The 22,931-nt window shown below is 47.2% G+C and overlaps 1 protein-coding gene across 2 annotated transcripts in view; it reads right to left on the bottom strand.

The window, feature by feature from the left end:
- LOC115085914 (gastrula zinc finger protein XlCGF26.1-like) overlaps nt 1-18,468 on the bottom strand; it is a 34,982-nt gene extending 16,514 nt beyond the window's left edge. Inside the window, exons 1-3 of one of the 2 annotated variants that reach the window (XM_029592452.1) lie at nt 18,217-18,468; nt 16,976-17,102; nt 14,094-14,213 (exon numbers count right to left, since the gene is read on the bottom strand). In XM_029592452.1, coding sequence (XP_029448312.1) covers nt 14,094-14,213; nt 16,976-17,102; nt 18,217-18,240 — 271 coding nt within the window. In that variant the 5' untranslated portion in view covers nt 18,241-18,468. The other variant, XM_029592453.1, reaches the window with a different exon arrangement.
- Nucleotides 18,469-22,931: the final 4,463 nt, after the last annotated feature.

Genomic DNA, 22,931 nt, shown 5'->3' with positions numbered 1-22,931 from the left:
CAACCAGAGGTAAGGATGAAAGTGGAGGAGGTATGAGGGGGTGTGTGTGTCTGTGTGTAAGTGAGAGACAACCAGAGGTAACGATGAAAGTGGAGGAGGTATGAGGGGGTGTGTCTGTGTGTAAGTGAGAGACAACCAGAGGTAACGATGAAAGTGGAGGAGGTATGAGGGGGTGTGTCTGTTGTGTAAGTGAGAGACAACCAGAGGTAACGATGAAAGTGGAGGAGGTATGAGGGGGGTGTGTGTGTCTGTGTCTGTGTGTGAGAGACAACCAGAGGTAATGATGAAAGTGGAGGAGGTATGAGGGGGGTGTGTGTCTGTGTCTGTGTGTAAGTGAGAGACAACCAGAGGTAATGATGAAAGTGGAGGAGGTATGAGGGGGGTGTGTGTGTCTGTGTCTGTGTGTGAGAGACAACCAGAGGTAATGATGAAAGTGGAGGAGGTATGAGGGGGTGTGTGTGTCTGTGTCTGTGTGTGAGAGACAACCAGAGGTAATGATGAAAGTGGAGGAGGTATGAGGGGGTGTGTGTGTCTGTGTCTGTGTGTGAGAGACAACCAGAGGTAATGATGAAAGTGGAGGAGGTATGAGGGGGTGTGTGTGTCTGTGTGTAAGTGAGAGACAACCAGAGGTAACGATGAAAGTGGAGGAGGTATGAGGGGTGTGTGTGTCTGTGTGTGTAAGTGAGAGACAACCAGAGGTAATGATGAAAGTGGAGGAGGTATGAGGGGGTGTGTGTGTCTGTGTCTGTGTGTGAGAGACAACCAGAGGTAACGATGAAAGTGGAGGAGGTATGAGGGGGGTGTGTGTGTCTGTGTCTGTGTGTAAGTGAGAGACAACCAGAGGTAATGATGAAAGTGGAGGAGGTATGAGGGGGGTGTGTGTGTCTGTGTCTGTGTGTGAGAGACAACCAGAGGTAATGATGAAAGTGGAGGAGGTATGAGGGGTGTATGTAAGTGAGAGACAACCAGAGGTAACGATGAAAGTGGAGGAGGTATGAGGGGTGTGTCTGTGTGTAAGTGAGAGACAACCAGAGGTAACGAGGAAAGTGGAGGAGGTATGAGGGGGTGTGTGTGTCTGTGTGTGTGTGTGAGAGACAACCAGAGGGTAACGATGAAAGTGGAGGAGGTATGAGGGGGGTGTGTGTGTCTGTGTGTGAGAGACAACCAGAGGTAACGATGAAAGTGGAGGAGGTATGAGGGGGGTGTGTGTGTCTGTGTCTGTGTGTGAGAGACAACCAGAGGTAATGATGAAAGTGGAGGAGGTATGAGGGGGTGTGTGTGTCTGTGTCTGTGTGTGAGAGACAACCAGAGGTAATGATGAAAGTGGAGGAGGTATGAGGGGTGTGTGTGTCTGTGTCTGTGTGTGAGAGACAACCAGAGGTAATGGTGAAAGTGGAGGAGGTATGAGGGGTGTGTGTGTCTGTGTGTAAGTGAGAGACAACCAGAGGTAACGATGAAAGTGGAGGAGGTATGAGGGGTGTGTCTGTGTGTAAGTGAGAGACAACCAGAGGTAACGAGGAAAGTGGAGGAGATATGAGGGGGGTGTCTGTGTCTGTGTGTGTGTGTAAGAGACAACCAGAGGTAACGATGAAAGTGGAGGAGGTATGAGAGGTGTGTGTGTGTGTGTAAGTGAGAGACAACCAGAGGTAACGATGAAAGTGGAGGAGGTATGAGGGGTGTGTCTGTGTGTAAGTGAGAGACAACCAGAGGTAACGAGGAAAGTGGAGGAGGTATGAGGGGTGTGTCTGTGTGTAAGTGAGAGACAACCAGAGGTAACGAGGAAAGTGGAGGAGGTATGAGGGGGTGTGTGTGTCTGTGTCTGTGTGTGAGAGACAACCAGAGGTAACGATGAAAGTGGAGGAGGTATGAGGGAGGTGTGTGTGTCTGTGTCTGTGTGTGAGAGACAACCAGAGGTAACGATGAAAGTGGAGGAGGTATGAGGGGGGTGTCTGTGTCTGTGTGTGTGTGTAAGAGACAACCAGAGGTAACGATGAAAGTGGAGGAGGTATGAGAGGTGTGTGTGTGTGTGTAAGTGAGAGACAATCCCCGTGGCAATTGCCACGGGATTGTTGTATAACAGTTATACAGGGTGATGGGGAAGCACATATGATAGAGCGCCAAAGAGGATACTAGGAGTGGGTGATGGAGTGAGAGAGACAGACAAACTGAGGAAAAAGAGAGGAGGTGAGTAAAAGGGGAAAATGGATGCAAGAGGGTGTGTGGCACCGTGATTTGGTCTCAGAGTAACCAAGAGGACAGATTCAGGCTGGACTCAGGCAGAAATCTTGCATAAAACTTCTTTATTAGTGACAAGAAACAAAAAAACAAACAAAAAAAGCAATTCTGCTATTCTTCGCAGTTCAAGAATACAAAGGCAGGATTACAACTTACAGTTCAGCAGTGTTTTCTCTCTCTCTCTAGACTTCCTTCCCTCCCCTGGGCCTCCTGTTCCCGGCTAGTTATACACCTCATCAGGGAGGCCTGCCATCTCAGGCTTAAAGTATTGGGGGGTTTTCTCCTTATACTCCTTCACAGGGCGATAAAGTCAGTCTGGGATTGATGGGGAGCTCTGTGAGAGGGAGAAGGAAGTCAGGAGATTGACGATGGGGGAGGGGGAGACGGAGTGTGAAAGGAGCAATGGAGGAGAGAGATGGGGGGAGTGAAATGTTGGGACAGAGAGAACTGGAGGGTGATAGGCGAAGGATAGGAGGGAGGAAGTGTCCAGGTGTGATATTCACAGTAGGGGATTCACTACCTCCTGCCCCCCCCCCCCTCCAGAAAAGCAAGATCAGGGGCTCAGTGACCCCCAAAACACCACTTCCAGTTCATCACAAAAGCAACAGGAGCTTGGCAGTGCCAACACAACACCTCCTTTTGCCCAAACAAAAACATCTGGGGCGTGGTGGCCCCAACACACCACCATCCACAGCCCCCTGTCCCTTTTCTTCCCTCATCCTGTGCCCAGCACCGGGATCCCTCCATACTCTCTTTCCCTTGGTGCACTTTGCCCAGCACCGGGATTTTTTTTCGATAATTTCTCTGCTGATCTGGTAAAAATGCTTCAAAACCTGCCAGGAATTCTGTGACTGGAATGTCATTTCCAGTTTTAAGTTATTGTTATGGTTTTATGTAAAATGTATTTATTTATTATTTGTTATACGGAGAAAGGTGGTGGACGATTAAATAATTTTGTGAAAGCCAGGAATGCGTCACCAAGCGGAACAAGACTGGACAGAGTCCCTTAATAAGGATCAGGCAACACCCCCACGGACTGTACAAGACTCAGCCAGTGCCGCGAATCCCCATGGCTATTCCAGTGCGGTCGGTGCTGATTTCTCAAGTTACCCCTATAAGGACAGCAGGATCTCGGTAACACCAGTGCCCTGGGGTTTTTTTGGTTGTTTTTTATAGGATCGTTCTCGGGGCAAAGGAGGGGGGAAGGGAAGGCTGATCATAATTGTTGGATTTAATTATCAAAAGCTCGGGGGGGGGGGGGGAGGGGGAGGGGGAGGAGATCGTATCGGGCCCCCAAGTCCTACGAGCCCATACCCTGAGTCTTTGAGGTACCCAGCAATGTCTCTGGATGGAAGCGAGGGAAATGGAGGGTGCGGCGAGAGAGTGAGCGAGGGGGGGGGGACCCTGCTGTGTGCAGGGTGATAGAGGGTAAGGAGATGTGGGATGGGAGCGAAGGGATCGAGGGGGGAGGGGGGGGGAGTTGTGAATGAGTGAGAGAAGGGATCGTTATTGGGAGGAGCTCCTTCTCTCTCTCCTGATCCAGGATCCCAAATGTCATTTTCTTCACATGTATTACTCATCTCCTCAAGGTGAAATGCAAACATTATAAAGCTCCTCCATATAAATCAATAAACTAAGGATACAATAACCACTGTGAAAACCTCTGCCGATTCCCCTTCACTCTCCTTAGGATCCTTTACACCTGATTCCCCTTTTCCTCCCCTCCTTCGGTGCCTGAATCCTCTCGCCCCATCCCAAGCCTGCCCGTCCATAGTCAAGATCCCCCTCTGCCTCTTGTCCCTCGTCCCCAACATCCCTTCTGTCCCCCTTCTCACTAAGATCCCTTTTCCAGCTTTACTCAAGCTTCATGGCACATGAAGCAAAATTTCACATAACTCTCCGCTTTCCCCATGATGTCTCTGATTCCCTCTAACGCCCCATAGCCAGGATCCTCTCTCGCTCCCTCTTCTCCCCCTCTCTTGTGTTCCTCTTGTACTTCATCACCCCTCACCTGCATGATCCCCTTGTAAGAAGGGGTTCAAAATATATTATGGAATTGTGTTTTTATTTTAACTTTGTTGGGAAAAAGCTGCGTGTTTTAAAAACAGATGATGTGAAAGTGAATGACAGGAGCCTGCCTGGCGGCACTGGCTGCAGCTAGTGAAGGGCGAAAGTGGGCACATTGGGCCACGGGGCACCTGTAGTCGGGCCAAATTGGTAGTGCTGATTTGAATGTTTGCATTGCTGATGGAGGGGGGTAAATATCTGCTTCGCGCCACTCCCAAACGAGTCCTGTTTTGCGTCGCCCTTCCCACCGTCCAGCAGCAGGAGATTTAGTGCTTCAATGCTGTGTCTGCTTCCTCCTCCGTTGCCTTCATGCTTGTGTTTGAATGGGCAGTGCTGGCCAGAACCGCAAAACGACAGGCCCCCCCCCTCATGTTCAACTTCAGAATGAAGTCAGAGGAGGACTGCGGCGTGAAGCCCTGCTCTCCTCCTGCCGGCGGGAGGGACAGGGAAGAGCAGCGAGCCGGGCCTGCCGACATGGAGGACTCTTCTGTGGCAGACCGGAGGAAAAGCACTTTCCTAAGTAAAGGAAAATTGGATCTTGCCTGCTAATTTTCATTCCTGAAGTACCACAGATCAGTCCAGACAAGCGAGTTAGGCATCCCTGCCAGCAGATGGAGACAGAGAACAAAAACTTTGAGGCACCGCTGCATAACCGAGAGTGCCACCTGCTGTCCCTCAGTATTGACCTGTACTCAAGTCAAACTTAGAGTGAACACTACTGAACTGGAACTCTTACATGAACCTCAAGGAACAACCAAACCTGGAAACCCTTTTTAGGCTCTAACTATAAACATACTGAATGCTCCAGATACAATCAGCACAAGTTAAACCAGTCTATCGTAACTCAGGGGCAGGGCCTCTAGACTGATCTGTGGTACTTCAGGAGTGAAAATTAGCAGGTAAGAACCAATTTTCCTTTCCTGTTCAGACCCCAGATTAGTCCAGACAAGTGGGATGTAACCAAAGCACCCCTACCCTGGGCGGGCTCGCGAAAGACCCGCTTTCAATACACTCTTGTTAAAACTCAGCTCTCCCGGCACCTGAACATCCAACCGGTAATGTCGAGAGAAAGCGTGCAACAAAGATCACGTAGCCACCTGATAAATCTCTTGTGGCGACGCCAACTGACTCTTAGCCCAAGAAGCCGCCTACGCCTTAGTAGAATGGAATCGCAGCCCCTCTGGAACCTTTCTGCCCTGGCAAAGATAAGCTGGAATAGCAGCTTCCTTCAAGCAACCAGCAATAGGGCCCTTCGCAGCCTTATATTCCTTCTTTGGCTCGCCAAACAATACAAACAGAAGATCCGACCGCTGTAAACTGATGCTGATCTTAAGATACCGCAACAGCATCCGACAAACGTCCAACAAATGTAGTTCCTTTGCTTCTGGCGTTTCCGAAGACCAATTCGGAAACGTAGGAAGCTCCACAGTCCGACTGAGGTGAAAAGAGGAAGCCACCTTGGGAAGGAACGAGGGTACCTTGCGCAAAGTCACATCATCATCCTTAATTCTCAAAAACGGCTCCCTACAGGACAAAGCCTGCAGTTCCAAAATCCTTCTGGCTGAACAAATCGCCACCAGAAAAAAAAACAGCTTCAGGGTGAGGTCCTTTAGAGACACCTTCCGCAATGGCTCGAATGGAAGACCGCAAAGCACTCGCAGAACTAAGGTCACTCCACATCGGACACACTCTGCGCACCGGCGACTGCAAATGCTTGACCCCTTTCAAAAAAAAAAAAAAAATTGCACCGTGTCCGGATGCAACATCAAGACCTCCCTTGTAGTTTACCCCTGAGACACCTCAGGGCCACTACCTGTACCCAAAGGGAATTGTAGACTAAGCCCTTGAACAATCCCTGCTGTAAAAGGCCAAAATATGTGGTATCCCTGCCAGAAATGAATATAGGCCTTCTTCCAAACAGCAAGTCTCAAAGACTCTCCATACCCAGACATAAACCATAGTCGTGGACAGCCTCCTGGCCCAAAGCTCTGAGTAACCCTTTCGCCTTAACTGTTGCCCCTCAAAAGCCAAGCCGCGAGACAAAAGGGATCCACCTGACCCGAGACGACAGGACCTTCCCTTAACAGACCCAGAAGATGAGCCAATCTGAGGGGCCCTTCTACTACCAGAATGTTGTGTTTGTGGCACTGTGGACCCTTGGTCGCTGTGGAGATGACTCTGCCCACAGGGAAGGGCCCTATGAGGAACCACAGCGATAGGCTAAACTCAGATAGCAGACACGAAATGAATGGAAGGCTTTATTGTACTGCTGTAGATAGATGGTATGAAGCAGGAAGGTAAGGCACTGAGGTCCACGAGGTGCCAATATGTTCAACAGTCTCAGATGTAGATTCTCACCCAGATGTTCAAGAGAGGTGGGGACCCGCGGTGCGGGCAACACCGAGCCTGGTGGGTGGCGTTGGAGCACAGGATCGTAGAGGTACTCACAGGAGTGTAGGCATCTTCCTGGTAGTGAGATGGTGGGACTGAAGGTCCGTGGTACAGGATACATAGACTGGTAGGCCCTCGAGGAGCGAGTACCAGATAGTCTGGAGATCCTGAAAAGAATAAGAGAGAGAGAGACCCCTGAGGAGTGGTTGTCTCAGTTAGTAGAGGCCCCAAAGGGTGATGGAAGCGAGAGACCCCCGAGGAGCAGGTGTCTTGAGCTTCTAAAGGAGTGAGGCCCTTGGAGTGTAGAGCGGCATCTAAGCATGCAGCTTAGAGCGGTCACAGTAGCTTAAACCAAAGTCCTTGCTAACTCAAAGGTGGTAGCGAAGCGGAGGCTTTAAATACCCAGAGGTATTGATGTCATGCGGTGGGGATGCCCCCGAGGTTCCCGTCACGACATGTATCTGAGCGTAGGAGATGTGCGTGTGCGCGCCCTAGGAGGCCAGAGGAATGAGTATGGCAGACTGGAACGCCCATGCTAAGCTGGAGACGCTGAGGCACTCGGCACCAGAGGCAGCCATCCTGCCCAAGGAGGAGGAAAAGGGAAGAAAAGAGGTAAGGCAGAGCAGTCGCAGCCGTCTGTGACCGACAGACGCAACACAGAAGAATCGGATTTGCGAACCACAGACACCACAACCACTCTGGTGCCACAAGAAACACCCAACCTGGATGTCTCTTGATGCGTCTCCACCCGTGGCCTATTAACAGCCATGAAGGAAAGGCATACAGCAGGAGCCCTGCTAGCCACAGAAGAACAAGAGCATCTAGTCCCTCAGCTCCAACCTCTCTTCTGCAACTGAAAAACTGCACCGCTTTGGAATTGCTCTGCAATGCCATCAGATGCAGCTGGGAGCTGCCCCAGCGAACCCAAATCAGATTGAAGGCCTCCATTGACTACTTCCGAGTCCAACTGTTGCCTGCTGAGAGTTCGCTTGCACATTGTCCACTTTGGCCACATGTGAAGCTGCTAACCCCTCCAAATGCCATTCTACCCAGACAAAAAGCTCCTGGGCCTCCCAAGCCATGGCGTTACTCTTCGAGCCGCCCTGCTGATTGATGTATGCCACCATTGTTGCATTTTCTTTTTTTTTTTTGTAATTAAACATTTTATTTGGATAACAGTAAATAGACAAGCCAGAATTATGTCATACAGCTGCAGCCCACACAGGACTGTCCAGTCACCCATTCATTTTCAGGTATAAACACCCCCCCTCCGTTCCCTCCCCTCCCCAACCCCAGAGCCCCAGACCTGCATTGAACATGATCCCCAACATTAATACACCACAGTAGACTACAAGAACAAGCAAAGCTAAACAAGAGTAAACACACCGGCTATTAGGAGAGAATGCAAGGACCCCAATAGCCAACCATGTACAGCATAAAATGCAATGAAGTGCACTCCCTAGCCAACAACAGCAATAATGATATTTAGTGTGAAGGCGGTGCCCCGTCCAGCAATGAGTGACCATCTGAAGGCCCTCCCCTACCCTCATGGTTCGAAAGCCAGTGTTCAAAGGGGTCCCAAATCTGTGCGTACTTAACCATCCGGTCCCTCCGGAGGCCAGATATTTTTTCCATCGTTTTGATTCCTTTGAGTCTGGTGATAACCAACTGCAAAGGCGGGGCCTCCTGTTTTTTCCACCATTGGGCTATCACCGACCTGGTAGCTATTGCCAAGTAGCGCAATAGTCTAGTATTACGCAGGTCCGTCTCCCATTGTTGCATTTTCTGAGAAATCTTTGACCATACGCCCTCGGATGTGAGAAAGGACAAATACCAGCGCCCTGTGAACTGCCCTCATTTCCAAATGATTGATAGACCAGGTTGCTTCTGTGGGCAACCACCAACCTTGAGATTTCGTCTGAGACAGACCGCCCCCCAACCACTGAGGCTGGCATCTGTGCTCACCACTACTCAATCCGGAGTCTCCAGATCCACCCCCTTCACCAGCCACCACAAGAGGCTGGATCTGGATTCCCACTGCAGCGGTAAAGGTCGCTATACTCCTCTGACAACAGACTCCAGTGGGACAGTAGAGCCCGCTGAAGAGGTCGAAGATGGGCAAAAGCCCATGGCACCAAATCCAGCATAGACACCCATAGAACCCAGTACTTGCAAGTAATCCCAGGCCTTGGGAACTGGCATTTTCAAGAAATGCCCTATCTGAGCCTGAATCTTCGTGACTCTCTCCAAGGTTAAGGAAGATTCTGCCCATGCGGATATCAAAATGTGCCCCCAGAGAGTCCAATGACTGGGTCGGCACCAGATGACGCTTGTTCAAGTTTATCCCCCCCATTCGAGCGACTGTAACAACTGCATCGCTTGATGCACTGCCTGGCAACATTTCACTTCGGACTTTGCTCGCACTAGCCAGCCATCTAGATAAGGGAGAACCAGAATCCCTTCCCTCCTTAGTGCCGCCGCCGTCACCACGACAGTCACCTTTGTGAACCTGTGTGTAGCCGAGGCCAACCAGAAAGGAAGAGCCCGAAACTGAAAATGTTGCCCCAGCACCATGAACCTCAAAAACTTCTGGTGCGCCGGCCGAATGGGGATATGCAGGTAGGCCTCCATCAGAACTAGGGCCGCTAGAAATTGTCCTTTACGAACTGCGATTAATTACCATCCGCAGCGTCTCCATCCGGAACCGCGGGACCCACAATGCCATGTTGACCTTTTGAAGGTCCAGAGTGGTATAGAATGTACCTTCTTTCTTGGAAACCACAAAATAAATCGAGTACCTTCCTTTTCTCCTCTCTGAAGGCGGAACCAGTACAATAGCTTCAGGTTTTTGTAAGCGCAGCAAAGTGTTCCGTACTGCTTCTTGCGTGGCTCGAGATAAGCAAAGGGACGCCATGAAGATGTAGCCTTCTCTTATCTCCTCTAGAACCCACTGGTCCAAAGTGATCTTGGTCCACTCCTCGTTAAATAGGGACGATCCTCCTCCTACAGCTTTGACTGAAGAGTGGACCGGCCTGACTTCACTGTGAAGTCTTACCGCCTCCAGCCCCCCTGACCAGCCCCTTCCCTGAAGGTTCTGCGGGAACCCCAAAAGGACTGCTGTTGATCAGCGGCCTACTTCTGCCCCGCATTTGAGGTCACCTTGCCCGGCCGAAAACACCTCATATCCCGAAAACGGGCCCGCAGCGGAAAGTTCTTCCTGACAGCTTTATTATCCTCCGGCAACCTGTTCCACTTGGATTCCCCCAGGATCTTCATCAGTTGCTCCAGGTCATCACCAAATAGTAACGTCCCTTTAAAAGGGAGATTACACAGCTGGGACTTAGACCACAAATCTGCCAATTAGTTACGCAACCATAGCAACCACCTAGCTGCCACAGCAGAGACCATATTCCTGGCCGACATGCGGCTCAAATCGTAAACTGCATCCGCCACATAGGCCACCCCAGCTTCCAGCTGAGCCACCTGCTCAGAATGCTCCGAGGAAGCATCTTTCTCCCGTGTCTTCTGCACCCAGCGCAAAACAGGCCCGCTGCATCAGGCTACCACAAATCGCCGGCCGGAGGACTAGTCTGCAGGACGAAAAGGAAGCTGTTTTTGGAAAGGGCCTGACGATGGCGTATGATTGAGGTGAGGTATTCTGAAAACATGTGGGCTGTGTAGCAATCCAGCTTGTTCTTTTCTCCTAATGGGAGGTACATTGGTTTTAGAACCCAGTGGAAAGTTGGCAGTGCTGCCTTTTCATAGATAAGGTTGTTGCTATTTGAGTTATGGGAGTTAATACTGCTTTGGTATGGCAGGTACGGTATATAGGTTCGGAGAGACATTTTTACAGATTTTGTGTTACTTCACAAAGTGTCTGGTAATGGAAGGAGTCTGCGTCACTGTCACTAAGCAGACAACAGAATTCAACTTTTTTTTTTTCTATGGCAATAGTAAGGGCAAATATCCTTGTTTAGTCCAGCCAGGCATTTCAGAGATTACCTTCATCCAATGCAGTATGGATTTGTTTTATATTTCTAATTTTTTTCCAGTCTACCCCCCAAAACTCAGAGATGAAACATCCAGACACTGTAACGATTTTGGAAACATCTGTGTTACACATGTTTATATATATATAAATGATGTCCAATTATATGTTTGTAACTTAATAAACAATATTGAAAAAACACAACTCATAACATGCCTTTCTTTGTCACAAACACAGTTCCTCAAACAATTCCACCACAACAGCCTAAGATGCTGCAGGGAAACCCTTTCATCATAGGAAACTGTGTATCCATGTTCAATGTATTTTTAAAGGATTTTTAGCAAATGCAATTAAAAATAATGACGACAGTCCAAAGGAACTGTTACACTCCGCTGGCCGGGAGCGCTAGGGGGTAAGATGCGTGCCCCTTTGCAGTAAGAAGGACCTCGTCTAGGGTTGGAGACGACCATGTCTGTCTAGTGAGACTAACCAAACATGGTTGGTCTCTGAGTTGTCCTCAGACTACCCTTTCGGACTTGCCGCTGGTAGCGACAGAGGCGGCAGGCCGGACAGGAGACGAGGTCGGACAAGTACTGAAGCTTGAAGGCTGAGACGAAGACTTCAGGGCTCAGAAGTAGAACACAAGGCATCGACAACAGGAATAAAAGACGTCAGGACATCCGGAAAGGCAAGTGGATGGTAGCTCATCCATAGAAGGCATCTGGAACTAGAGTAGATGGAGGCTCAGGGCCTCAGAAACGTCCGAGGCAAGGATATCTCTTACGGACCTTGGGAAATCCAGACGAGAGAGGAGGAACTGGGATGACTTGGACGAAGACAGATGGGCACTGTTCCTCAGGGCGCCCTACACAGCCCACCGACATGGGCAGATCCAATGGGCTGGTCACGGACCACCCTGTCCCACTGCGCGCCCTACACAACCTGGAGGCTGGTCACGGACCACACGGGAGCGGGGCAGGCTCAGGAAAAGAATCCAACTGACCGAGGCTCTAAGGTCCGAGAACAGGAACCGGCGAAACAGATTTACCCTCGGGATGGACATCTGGAGGACTCGAGGAGCTGGAACATCACAGGAACAAACATCAGGAAGGTCAGGAACACAAGGACCTCTAGCCATTGAGGAATCAGGTCTTCCGGAACATCAGGATGGCAGTGACGGAGGACGTCGAGAACATCAGGACATCAAAGATGGAGATCAAGAACAGCAGAGATGAAACGAAGAGGGATCCCATGAAAACCTGGAACACCCAGCAAGAGCAGGAGCATGGAGTCCAAGAGGAAGGAGAAGTTCCTCAGAAGACTGGCTCGTTGCGAAGGCAAGGCATGAATGAATCCAAGACCTTTATATAGGCAGAAGAGGGAGTTTCCAGGAAGTGAGGTCATCAGTGGGCCACTCCTATGCTGGCCCTTTAAATCACCAAAGAGGACGCGGCCTCGCCCCCTAGGAAGTGAGCAGGAAACAGGAAGCAGAACCATGGACAGCGGCCATGCTGCTGCTAATGCTGAAGAGCAGGGCGGGGCCGAGGAACAGGCCCAGCGTTGTCGGCAGCTCTCAAGGCGTAGAAAGCAGACTGAGGAGCGGCTCCAGCCGCAAGGAAGACCAGGGACTGCAGCCTCTGGACCGTGGGGCAGGAAGAGAGAAGGTAAGAGGCTGCCCAAGAGGGCAGAATCACAACAGGAACTTTCTGATTGAACATAAAAATCGTGTGAACACAGAAAGGATTACAGCGCCAATTGTTTCTCATTTTCTAAATGTCAAACATTCATTTGAACAGATAAAATGGACTGTCATCGATTCTGTTCCCATAAGCGCTAGAGGTGGTAATCAGGTAAAGCAATTATCTTTGAAGGAACAGATATGGATTTTCAAGTTGAATTCTGTAGCCCCAAATGGTTTAAATGAATCTATCAACTGGTTCAATACTGAATAATTCAGCATTCAAGTTATCTTTATGAAACCGATTTGGATTGGCCATCAACATGTATGTCATGTTTACCTGCACTGTGATTGGTTGGTGGGGAGTCTTCCATTTGCAATAAAAATGTCTACATTTGCGTTGAAGGAACAAGGATCCTTATGATGGTGGTGAGTTCCCCTGAGGCAGAGAGTCGCTGGTAGTACTCTCGAAACGCTGACAGCGTCGGGTGTCCGGTCTGGATTTCTTGCCTAAACAAAGCTAAGTTACTTCAAGAAAGTTCCTTTGGACTGTCGTTATTATTTTTAATTGCATTTGCTAAAAATCCTTTAAAAATACATTCAACACTGATACACTGTTTCCTTTGATGGAAGGGTTTCCCCGCAGCGTCTTAGGCTGTTGTGCTGCAATTGTCTGAGGAATCGTGTTTGTCACAAAGAAAGGCGTGTTTTGTCTGATTTGTCTCCCATATCTCTGCACCTCCTTATATACCCCCTTCCCCTATCCTTAAACCCTACCTTTCCCTATAGCAACCCTGCTAGACTGTATATAGTTGCCTTTCTGAACGTATAATTTGTAATGTCATATATAGTGTCTTCCATATGTACTAGTTAAAGATAATGTATATTATTGTAGATAATACTTTTTGGAGTGTATAATTTATATAAGGTTATCCACAGTCCCTTTTTGAGTGTATAATTTGCAATGTTACATGTTCTTCTGTTGTTTTCCATCAGGTACTGTTCCTTTTTTCCTCTTCCTGTTTTTCCCTCTCTTCTCTCGCTCATTCTCTCTTCCTATCTGCTCCCCTCCCCCCACCCTGGTTTTTTTGTATTTTCCTCCTTCAGTTATATTGTAAACTGGCATGATGTACCCACGAATGTTGATATATAAAAGCTAATAAATAAATAAATAAATAAAATAAAATAAATGTTACGAGTTGTGTTTTCGCTATTGTTTATTAAGTTACTTACAACTCATCCTTTCTGTGTTTTTTGGTTAGCAATTATATGTCTGTACAGGCTTGTTCTGGGAGGGGTGGTGGTGAGATCATAATGATTATGGAATCTAATGATCAAAATTTTAGGGGGGAGGCTATGGCTGAAAGTTAATTGGGGAGGGCAGAAGGCTGAAGGTTCATCAAGGGTGCCTAATTACCCTGGCAACAGCCCTGACCACAGCACAAGCCCTTAACAGCTGCCTCCATGGGCTGAAAGGATGAAGACACCTCATGTTGCATTTCAATCAGCCTGCCTGGGCCAGAAGAAGATTAAGGCATGGGCCAGAAGAAGATTAAGGCATGCGTACATCGGGAGAAGGTAGAAGTGTGCATGCATCAATCTGTATAGGCTGGAAGGAGGAGGAGGCCCTCCCATCAGCCACTGCAGAGGAGGAAAGATGCAGCAGGGAAGAAGGAGGAGGGGGCTGAGATTTCAGGGAGGAGAGGGAGCATTCCCTCTCATTACTGCACTCACCCGAGCAGCTGCTTCTCCCAGTTTCTCTTTCCTCTGATCCCGGCTCATCCCTGATGTACGGCTCTTCCCCTCGTTCAATGTGGGAGATAATATCAGGGGTGACATTCGGAGAGCTTGTTCCTGAAGTAAGATCATCATCATTATCAACTTAATTTATTTCTAATCCACTTTACCATTCCATTTCTCAAGGCAGAAGATAACAATTCAAACCTACCACAATAGTAAAAAAAAATATATATATATATATATATATATATATATATATATATATATACACACACACAAACCAAAAATGACTAATGAATATAATAAAGCACCAACAAACATAATAAAATACAAAAAGCAATATAAACTTTCAGGAAAAAAAACACAATTGAACTAAATATTGAAGTCGACTGGATCTTTTGTCATGTGTTAAGATCACAGTAGAAATACTTAGCAACTGGGCTCCGCATCAATACCAACTCGATTGGAAGAGCCAAGTTTTGGCATATTAACTAAAAGGCAAGAGATCTGCAGAAATGTAAGCCTTTGGGGATCCACTTCCAAAGAATGGGACTTATCACTGAAAAGGCCTTCTGTCGTTTTAAGAGAAGGGATCTCTAACAAGGAACAGAGGTAGCGTACAGGGGTGCAGTGAAAAGCCATTTTCTGAGATAATGAGGCCCTATGTTATGCAACAGGTATTCTCCGAGGACAGCTTTGGGGATACCCTACTTGGCATGTACAGCCCCACCAATGTCACTGTATCCAAGCAGGGTCCCCGACAGTCTATTAATAGCTCAGAACCTGGAGAAACAACTCCAAGGGGAGGCAGGTGGATTTTGTTAGTACAGACATCCTACTGTCTTTGGAGAGTGCAAGTTACAGGTAAGCATCCGGAGGACAAGCAGGATGGCAATGCTAAAACATGAAGAATCCCTAGCTACAAGGAGCAAACAAAAATAAGAGCTGAAGAATACAATTCAAAACAGTATCAATAGGCTAAAACCTTTTTTTGGTAGCAACAGGCCATTTTAGTGCTTTTTCATTTTCTATGTACTGTATAAATATTCACACACAAAATACTGCAGGAGTCTCAAAGCTGTAGTAAATGGCCCTGCCACTTTATGATTCCCCTGGTATTTTTCCTCCAGATTAAATACCAAGGGAAAAAAAAAATACTGCAGCAGTAAATGTCCCTATACATGCAATGGTGGCCCTGGCACTGTGGAGTCCCCATCTCTTAAAAGGACTGACGGTCCTGAGTAAGGCCCCCTCCCCCCCCCAAAGTACTCAAAAACTCAGGGGTCTCCACAGAACCCCCTGCTCCCCCATCCCCAGTGCACTGGAAGCAAGCCGTTGTAAGATTAAAAAAAAAAATTTTTTTACATCAATACCAGGCCCCACCCCCAAATCCCAAACTCCTCCCCTTCATAAAAAAAAAATGTGGCCCCTAGAGCCCCCTTTACTCACAAAAAAAACCTCTGGTGGTTCAATGGCAGCCCAGAGGGTCCCCTACGCTCCAGGCCCGATGGCTGCCATTTTTCAAAATGGCACTGCCCAGCCTTTGCATGCAAATCAGCTCAATTAAATATGTGCGGTGCTGGAATAATGCGAGGTATTTGAAATACTTCACATTATCCCCACCTGAGGCCACTTACATAGAAATGATGGCAGAAAAGGACCAAATGATCCACCCAGCCTGCCCAGCAAGCTTATGCCAGTATCCGCTGCACTGTGCAGGTCACCCCCACGTTTATCAGTTTACCAGACCGTAAAAGGATGCTGTTTGAATCCACACAAGAAACAGCTTTTTCACTTTTGCGGACACGTAGCTTGGGAAAAAATGTTGGATGGATGACTGACTGGTTAAGGCGGAAGTCCAGCACTACCTTAAATGGTTTCTGTCATTTCTTATGGGTCTGAACAATTTATTTTGTTCCTTTGTGAATTTTTTTATTTTTATTTTTTTAATAAAGAAAAGAGATATCAATAGGTGTGGGGAAGGAAGTGGAATTGCTATGGGGATTTTATTTATTGATATTTAGCTCATACCTTTTCATCGGAAGCTCAAGGCGAGTTACATTCAGGTACAGTAGATATTTTCCCTGCCACCAGGGGGCTCACAATCTAAGAGGCAATAGTTCCTAAAGGCTTTCTCCCTTTTTTGAGGCAATTCAGAGTGGAGTGACTTGTCCAAGGTCACAAGCAGAGTCAGTGGGATTTGAATCCTGGCTGCTCTAACCACTAGGGATGGCATCTCAGGGTTAGAGGAAGGAGAGGGGAAGTCAGAGAATAGTGGAAGACTCGTGAGGAACAGAGGGAGAACTGAAGATAAGGCAGGAAGGAGGAGAGGATGGAAAATGTGAGAAAGAGGGAGGGAGGATAGAGGGGGGAGTATCAGAAATGATGGGAGGGGATTGGGGGAGATTAGAAGGCGAACTGGGACCAAGGTATGGGGGAAGGGGAGAGAATGGGATCTAAGACCTAGGAAGCAGGAGAAGGGACGTCCCCCTTCTTTCATTTCCTCTGCCAGGTACACATCACCTTCCCAACACACATACTGGCACCACTCCCCCCCCTCTATGAAACAGCCACCCACAAATCCACCCCAGTAACATTCCTATCCCCCTTTCTCTTTCACATACAAACTAATTTAGCCTATATCCCCTCCCTCCCTCCCTGCTGATTTTTATTTTCACCTGGGACAGTTGATCTCTCTCTTCAGTTCCCCTTCCCCCCCCATGGCTACAACTTACAGGAGGAAAAGTGATCATTTCAGTAACCACTCGTTTTTGGGGGGGTTTTTTCTTTATCAAATCAGGAAACCCTCACACTCTGAAAATGTCTTTATGATGATATCCCAGGGATGCTAATGAAAATGTAAAATGATTCTTTACCACATGAAATCAAGGCCTGATAATTCTCCTTCATCACATCCTTATAAAGCTCTTTCTGTAGTTCTTCCAAATCCTCCCACTCCTCCTGGGAGAAATAGACAGCAATGTCCTCAAAAGTGACTGGGACCTGAAACACAAACCAGAAACACATTCAGCACCTTCTGCATCTCATCCATCAGGAGATCTCTCAGTGCTGGACTCAGCAGGGCAGGGGGAGAGGTTTCTGTGTGTAAATAATTCACAGTAACATACAGGTCGATGCAATACTGTGTGCTCAGGCCTGTGCACAGGTTGACTCGTGTCCATAACTGCTGTTGCAATAAGGGGATCAGCACCTCTAAAATGGCGCATAGCTAATAGCGCTCATCACATGTAAATGCTATGTTGATAAGGCTATTAGCAAGTACGCCCTTATGTTAAAAAAGAACCATGTGCCCAACACGCACATTTTAACCCTCAAAACTTAACGCCAACCCTGGAGCTGGCATTAAAGCTTGAGGAGCCCCCAAAGGTTTAACAGAAAAGCAGAAAATATTGCTTAATACTGCTTAATATAGTGGCGATATTAAGTCGAAGGAACCACAGGAAGCAGCAACGTGTAAAAAAAATGTCTTGACAGTGGTCAGGTTAGGAAAACGGACACTCAATTTACGAGCGTCCATTTTCCTAACCCGTAGCTGTGTTCGGGTAAAGAAAACACGTGCTGGTAAAACCGAGCGTTTGTTTTCCTAACCCATGCACAACCACTTCTCCTAGGCACCTGACCCTAGCGTTTCCTTTTTAACGCAGTGGCTCATTAGCTTACTGAATCGCGAACCCGAGAGAAATGGATGGGCGCGTTAGGAAAGCGGGCGCTCAATCATGAGTGCCCATTTTTCCTGCACAGATAGTGATTCAGCCTGATAATGCACAGTTCCAGAGAAGGATTATATTTCAGGAGACCTCCCCACACTGGCTCTCATCTGGGCAGGGGGGCGTGGGTAGTCACATCACATATAGTCTAAGAGCTGAATTATATTATCTTGAAACCTGTTACACAAAGAACATGGGATACAAAAATCTCACCTTAGGGGATTCTTGATCTCTCTCCTCACACTCAGAAGGGTCCCAAAATTAAATTTCTGTTTTCCAGGTCTGCTCAAGATCGTATTAAAGTCAGGGCTGACTCTGCAGTGTCCCAAGTTTGAAAGCTGCAGAAGTGTTTGCACAGAAAGGGCAGGAAGCTGGGAATAATTTCCTACCTGAGCAGAAGCTCCTGCAGGCATTTTCCACTCTGCTTTTGCTGCTTTCAGGATCAGAAATGATTTGGGGGCTCCTTCGCGAGCTGGGGAAGAGCTGAAGGTTTGCGTCTCGCAGTGCAGCTCAGGGGCTGATACAGAGGCAGGAGGAGGGAGGGAGATGGGCAGAAACTGAGATTTGGTACAGGAGGGTTCTGGGTTCAGCTGTTAATCTGCAAATTAGAGGAAGAAAGAAGAAAAGACTCCTTGTCTCTAGGTGGGCGCAGACTGATGACATCACACAGAGGGCGGGTTCATTAATCATTGCTGCAAAGTCTCCAATAAAAAGTTTCTGCTAATTTTCTGCTTTTTACCAGCAGTTAGAAAATTGCCCTTCCTGTTAATGATAGTAGAAAATTACCATCTAGCCAGCCCTTCCAGTCTGTCTGTCCAGTTATCCTGTGCATAGTACTAATGATACATCTCAGTTTCCAGCCAGTGTGGGACCACCTGCAAGAGTTTTCTTTATCCAGGACAGCTTATTTTCTTTTTATCTTCCTCCTTTGTACGCCACCATTTTCGGTAAAAGAGCATGCAAAATCCTCATTTAGTTCCCTTCAGCACCCATCTTTTCCATGTCGAAACACTAAACTATATAATAATCTAAATAACCAATAATACTAGCATGGCCATTGCCCAAGGTCCTAAGAAGATTCCTGGGTAACCTGCCAGACAGACTCAGCCACATGATAGGCCGTGTTTCTGGTAGGACTTCTAGTTAATTACTGAACCTGCAGCCTGCCAGACCAACCCAGCTGACAGTCCATTGGGCCACATGGTTGCCTATATTACCATAGGACTCCTTATATTTCATATTAACATCTTTGCAATACATCCTGGCTGCCCCAATTCCTGTTGCTGAATATGGCAAGTCAGCACCATGAAGGCTTAAATATGCATCACTAGGTAGTGCTGTCCTCTCTTTCCTCTTTTATAAACTAAGGATCTTCTGCGCTTATCCCATGTCCTATTTAACTCTGTTACTGCTTTTGCCGCCACCACCACCACCCCAGAAATGTATTCCAGTTGAGTGTGTGTATGAGAGAGACTGAATCTGTGGAGGTGAAATTTCACAACCCTCCCCACCTCTAATCCATGCTAATCTGAGTCTGGAGAGGGGAGAATCTTTTGCACTAGAGGAGGGAGGTTTGAGAGAGATAGAGACAGACTGCTGAAGAGAAGGGGCCTGGTAAAGACAGAATCGGCCGGATTTCAAATCCCCTGCCAGTGCATAAAATCCGGCCGTTAAGTGCGTGGCCTGGCCTTGCACGCACTGAGCCTTTTTTCAAAAAGGCCCGGACACATAGGTAAAGGCTGGTACGCGCATAGGTGCCGGCGGGCTGGAGGGAAGTGGGGGAGCCTCGATCTATCACTGCGCAAATTTGCTTAATTCTACCCACCTTGTGCATGCCGCCCTGATAAAAAGGGATTGTGGAGACAGAGTGAGAGAAAAAGATTCTGTCTCTCACACATTCTCTGTCTGATACAGACACGCTAATAGAAACATGAGAGAGAGAGAGAACACTAAAAAGGCAAACATGATGACTATATATACACCACAGTAAGAGCACACGTTCAACTCAGTGTGGGTGGGTTGGTCAGGGTTTCATTGGCCTGCCTGATGAATTGATGATTAATATTAAATATTGATACTGATTATATTGATTGATTAATAGTAAATTGAATAATAGTGATGAAGTGATGATTAAAACAATGATTATGAATATATAAATGATGATTAATGATGGTGATAAATGGCCGCTCCCCCCCCCCCCCCCCCCCCCCCAGCTAATCTTGAGAAATCTCAGGGTGAGCAGGATTCAAACGTTCCCAGGTACGCTAATGACATTGTATCCAAATCTTTTCTGATAATTTGATGCTGACTTGCTTTGAACTCATTTTGTAGCATGTCATGAACGATGACTTGAATTCCTCAGAGATCCGCTGTACTTGTCCCATGCTTTCTTGAATTTAAATACTGACATAAGAACATAAGAAAATGCCATACTGGGTCAGACCAAGGGTCCATCAAGCCCAGCATCCTGTTTCCAACAGTGGCCAATCCAGGCCATAAGAACCTGGCAATTACCCAAACACTAAGTCTATTCCATGTTACCGTTGCTAGTAATAGCAGTGGCTATTCTCTAAGTCAACTTAATTAATAGCAGGTAATGGACTTCTTCTCCAAGAACTTATCCAATCCTTTTTTTAAACACAGCTACACTAACTGCACTAACCACATCCTCTGGTAACAAATTCCAGAGTTTAATTGTGCGTTGAGTGAAAAAGAACTTTTTCCGATTAGTTTTAAATGTGCCCCATGCTAACTTCATGGAGTGCCCCCTAGTCTTTCTATTATCCAAAAGAGTAAATAAACGATTCACATCTACCCGTTCTAGACCTCTCATGATTTTAAACATCTCTATCATATCCCCCCTCAGCCGTCTCTTCTCCAAGCTGAAAAGTCCTAACCTCTTTAGTCTTTCCTCATAGGGGAGCTGTTCCATTCCCCTTATCATTTTGGTCACCCTTCTCTGTACCTTCTCTATCGCAATTATATCTTTTTTGAGATGCGGCAACCAGAATTGTACACAGAATTTAAGGTGCGGTCTCACCATGGAGCGATACAGAGGCATTATGACATTTTCCGTTTTATTCACCATTCCCTTTCTAATAATTCCCAACATTCTGTTTGCTTTTTTGACTGCCGCAGCACACTAAACCGATGATTTCAATGTGTTATCCACTATGATGCCTAGATCTCTTTCTTGGGCAGTAGCACCTAATATGGAACCCAACATTGTGTAATTATAGCATGGGTTATTTTTCCCTATATGCATCACCTTGCACTTGTCCACATTAAATTTCATCTGCCATTTTGATGCCCAATTTTCCAGCCTCACAAGGTCTTCCTGCAATTTATCACAATCTGCTTGTGATTTAACTACTCTGAACAATTTTGTATCATTTGCAAATTTGATTACCTCACTTGTCATATTTCTTTCCAGTCTCCAGATTTGCTGTAGGTTCTGAGTACATTTTTTGCAGGGCTTTGAATTATTACACAGTGTTACTGAGGTGCACTAATGTGTTGCTGTTACAATGAAGTGACACCAGAATTTGAATTATTATTTTTGTATGGTGAGTAATAAGGGGAAGGGCCCTAGTTCTGCTCCGCACCCTTTGCTGACGGAGCTTGCAGAACTTGAGGTGCAGGGTTTATATTGGGATTCTGCCTGGCCTGTGTTGACCTCAGACTTAAACCCCATGAAGAAGAACCTTATTCGCCTTGGAGTACATAAAAATAAGTCGGTGCTGAGATTTTGAGCCTGCTAGAGGATTATACATAATTGTGTTGGAGGATCTGGAACGTCTTGCTTTTCGGTGACATGTCAGCAGCAAATTTTCTGGTGCACCACCTACTTCAGCAGACACCCTATGCCCCTGTTCAGTTTGTAATACTTGACGATTGCTTAATACAGGGTGGCCCATGGAAAAGTAGCCCACTTCCAATACCAGTGCATTAGAGGCAGGCTACTTTTCCATGGGCCACCCTGTATAATCCACATAGCAAAACAAACAAACAAAAAAAAAATGTAGAGCCCCTGGTGTCTTTATTTAATTTATTTATTTTTATTTATTTAACAGCTTTTAATATACCGGTGTTCGTGTGGCACATCACGCCGGTTTACAATAAAACTTGAGAAAGGAGGAAAATGACAAAAAACAGGGAGCGGGTGAGGGAGCAGGTGCGAAATGAGGGGGGGGGGAGTGGGGGGGATAGAAAGAGGAAGAAGGGATAGCTGCTGAGAAAGTAGAGGAGAGGAACCATAATTGGGGAGGAGGTATTTACAGGGGGAGATATTTACAGCAGAAGGACTGCAGAGGTGTGATAATTTAGAGCGGGTTATACATTATAACTTATTTACAGTAGAGTATAAGATACATTATAACTTATTTACAGCAGAGTATAAGATACAATTAACTTATGGCAAACTGTTCAGTTAGCACGCTAGAGAGAGATCCATAGGAGCGTACAGGAATTGTGGTGGGTGGGAGGGGGTGTCTAGGAGGTTGGTTTCAGAGGGGGGGGGGGGGAATGTCTACGGGGGGTTGGATTCCAGGTAGGCCTGTCTGAAAAGCCAGGTCTTGATGCCTTTTTTGAAATTGGGCAGGGAGGGTTCAAGACGGAGGTGTGTGGGGAGGGAGTTCCAGAGGGCGGGGCCTGCAATGGTGAAAGCTCTTTCCCTGGTGGTGGAGAGGTGGGCTGTCTTAAGGGGGGGTGTATGTAGGGTGCCTGCAAGGGTGGATCTTGTGGGGCGATGGGAAATGTGAAAGTGGGGCATTTCCTTAAGCCAGGCGGCGTTGCTTTTGTAGAGAATGTTGTGAAGTATGGTTAGGGTTTTATATTGGGTGCGGAAATGGATGGGCAGCCAATGCAGATCTATGAGAATGGGTGTAATATGCTCTCTTTTGCGTGTGTTAGTTAGGATTCTTGCCATGGCGTTCTGTAAGGTTTGCAGTGGTTTGATGGTGGAGTATGGGAGGCCTAGCAACAGGGCATTGCAGTAGTCCACTTTGGAAAAAATGGTGGACTGCAGGACTGCTGCAGGACTGCTGACAAGGTCTTTGACAGGATATCATGGCAGTATGTTCCTTGTCCTACAAGCATTTGGATT

Source organism: Rhinatrema bivittatum, chromosome 2 (genome assembly GCF_901001135.1).
Source record: "Rhinatrema bivittatum chromosome 2, aRhiBiv1.1, whole genome shotgun sequence".
NCBI classification, from domain to species: domain Eukaryota; kingdom Metazoa; phylum Chordata; class Amphibia; order Gymnophiona; family Rhinatrematidae; genus Rhinatrema; species Rhinatrema bivittatum.
Note: the sequence above shows the minus strand (reverse complement) of the source record. Positions and strands in the feature narration are given on the sequence as shown.